This window comes from Chelonoidis abingdonii, chromosome 14 (assembly GCF_003597395.2).
Source record: "Chelonoidis abingdonii isolate Lonesome George chromosome 14, CheloAbing_2.0, whole genome shotgun sequence".
Lineage (NCBI taxonomy): Eukaryota > Metazoa > Chordata > Testudines > Testudinidae > Chelonoidis > Chelonoidis abingdonii.
In genome coordinates this window covers 35,541,681-35,544,425 of record NC_133782.1, presented here as the reverse complement: position 1 = coordinate 35,544,425, position 2,745 = coordinate 35,541,681, and the positions used below count along the sequence as shown (strand labels likewise).

The window sequence follows — 2,745 nt, the reverse complement described above, 5'->3', positions numbered from 1 at the left end:
AATTGCAATTCATTCACAATGTCACACAATTTAATGGGTCAGAGCCTCCCCAGTTGTGAACTGGAGTAGTTCAACTGTTTCCTCTGAAGTGCACTCTTCAAAACAAATGAGAAATGGGACCATTTTTCAGTGGAGCTATGGCCAGTTAAAACCAGCTTGGGCTCTGCCCCATTCACTCCAGGGGAGATAGGCAGGCAAACTTCCACCACTAGGAATCTGGCACATTCACTCCATAGTTGCCATACAAATGTATATCATTTGGTAAGCTAGGTCACAACAATCTGTGTCCCATCATCTTCCCCCAGTGGGTTTTTCTGCAGCGACCCTGCTGGGTGCAATCACTGTGTCACTCATGCCACAGTAGTAGACCGCAGAGTCGTTCAGTTCACTGGAGTTTTTCTTTAGGTGGAAGCTCTCCTGTTTCTCGGGTGTGGCAGAGAATCCTCGCCTGCTCTTTCTCTCCTCATCATCCGATGTCTCATACTGTGTCAGCAAGAGGCGAGGGGCTTCATTTGAGTACTGCTCGTACCACCAGAGCGTGGGAATCGGGGTGTTGTCATAGGTGCATTTCAGCAGCACTGGTTCCCCTTGGGATACAGTCACTCTGTCATCAGGTTGTGTCACTGACTCTCCATTAGGCCCTTCTGGAAAAAAATAGAAGTTTACGTAGAGACACGGATGGTTCTTGGCTTGAACTTGCAATGTTTATCTGCCTCCCAAGCTTTCAGATGCTGGAGGGAGGGGAAGGTTTATAAACAAATGGTTACAAAAAGAAAGTACGGCTAACTCCACATCGCCTGGAACAGGATGCCACTGCATTACAGTTATGGCCATTTACACCAGATGCCATCTGACCCCATACAGAGCTGAAATAGCCCAGATACGCTACTCACCCAGAATTGAAAGTAGTGTAAGAACAGACACCCAGGGGAACAACATATTTCAGGGATGAAGTGGGATGGAACCTTCTCCCCAGTCCCCACAGCCCAAGAAGGAAGCTTCTTCCTCTCCTTTCCCAGCTGTGAGGAGGAGCTGGGAGGAGGAGGTTTTACTCAGGGAGATGATGCCTTAAATACATAGGCAGCTTTTTTTTTTTAATGGCTCTGGTCTCCTGTGCTGAATGACTGTTGTGCTAACCACGTAGGCAGTCCGGTGCTGCCCCTGCACTCGGCTCTCTGACTGCTGCACGGAGCTGGAGAGAAAAGGGGAGGAGAAATTGCGGGGGGATCCGAGACCACGTTAAACAGCGGGGCTCTGAACTACCAGCCTGTGACAGCTCCGCCTGAGAGGCGAGTCGGTGATAAAACAGCGGCCCCTTGTGGGGAAAGTGAAGGAAGTTTTGCTAAGCTGCTGAGTACTTTTTCTTACTTTTACTCCAGTCGCACTATCCCGTGATCAATTACTGCAAACTCTGGCTGACGTCATGGGAAAGGAATTCGGGTCAATCCCGCAGCTGGAGTAAAACAGTGTAGTTCCTGGAAAGAAGGCACAAAACGATTGTTTGCTCTTGCTTTCAAGGTGGGAGCGGAGAGTGATAAGATGTACCCAAAACCACCTGCCACAAGGTTTTTTTCCCGATCAGGCATTGGGAGCTTAACCCAGAATTCCAATGGGTAACAGGGACTGTGGGATAGCTACCCACAATGCACCACTCCCTGAGTATGCCACCCAAGGTATTAAGGACTCATTCTACCGACCTAATGCACTTAGTGGGGACATGCATTATCGACTGTATAAAATCAGTTGCTAAAGATTGGCTTCTACAAAATTGACCTAATCTGTAGTGTAGACATGCCCATATAAGTGAGCGTGCCAGGATAAATAAACCTTGGGACATTATTAGAGATTTAAAATATAAACTTTCTGAATTTACTTTAAAAGGACTTTAAAAATTGGAAGGTGAAATAAATCCTTCTTCAAGACATAAATCAATAGAGATAATTACACAGAGCTAGGGGAGAATCTCCTATAAGAGAAGTTACTTCATAACTACCCAGTCTAGAGCGCCTTTCACCTTCCTGTGAAGTAGCTAGTAGTAACTACAGTCAGAAAGCAAATACTGTGCTTGATGGCTGTCTGGTCTGCTCCACACCTATAATTTCAGTATTTTTACCTTTCCCGACTTCACTTCAATTTCTGGATCACTACATTTCTGAAACCAGAAAAACCTTCACACAATAGACACAAGGGCAGTTATGAGAGGTAGAAATTGTTGAAAAATTAAACGAGATTTATATTGTTTCCTCTAGGAATGTGGAACATTTCAATTTTTGAAAGACCCCAGTGTCCTATTTTAATGGCTCAGATCCTCAGCTGATAGGAACCGGTGCAGCTCACCTGACTCCTATGCAATTCCTCACTGATTTTAAACATTTGAGGAACTGGATCGTTTGTTTCCACTGAGCTCCACCCAGCCCCAGCAGTCTGGGATCTGGCCCGTTGACTCCTGTGTAGCTCTGCGCATTTACTCCCTGGGGATGGGATTCACTGACTCCACCGGCGCTGTGCAAAGTCTGTTCCTCTGGGGCTCTAACTCACACATCCTTAGTGCGCTGCCTCCTCTCCCCCAGCGGGTTTCTGTGCAGCGACTCTGCTGGGCGCAATCGCTGTGTCGCTCATGGCACAGTAATAGACGGCGGAGTCGCGCAGTTCACTGGAGTTTTTCTTCAGGTGGAAGGTCTTCTCGTGTTTGTCGGGTGTGGCGGAGAACCCTCGCCGGCTCCTTCTCTCCTCCTCATCCAATGT

The 2,745-nt window shown here is 47.3% G+C and overlaps 1 gene segment (V, D, J or C); it reads right to left on the bottom strand.

Moving 5' to 3' along the window:
• Positions 1–291: 291 nt before the first annotated feature.
• LOC142047768 (T-cell receptor alpha chain V region CTL-F3-like) lies at positions 292–2,542 on the bottom strand. The segment is given in 2 exon segments: positions 292–641; positions 2,539–2,542. Coding segments are annotated over 2 exon segments (354 nt in total).
• Positions 2,543–2,745: the final 203 nt, after the last annotated feature.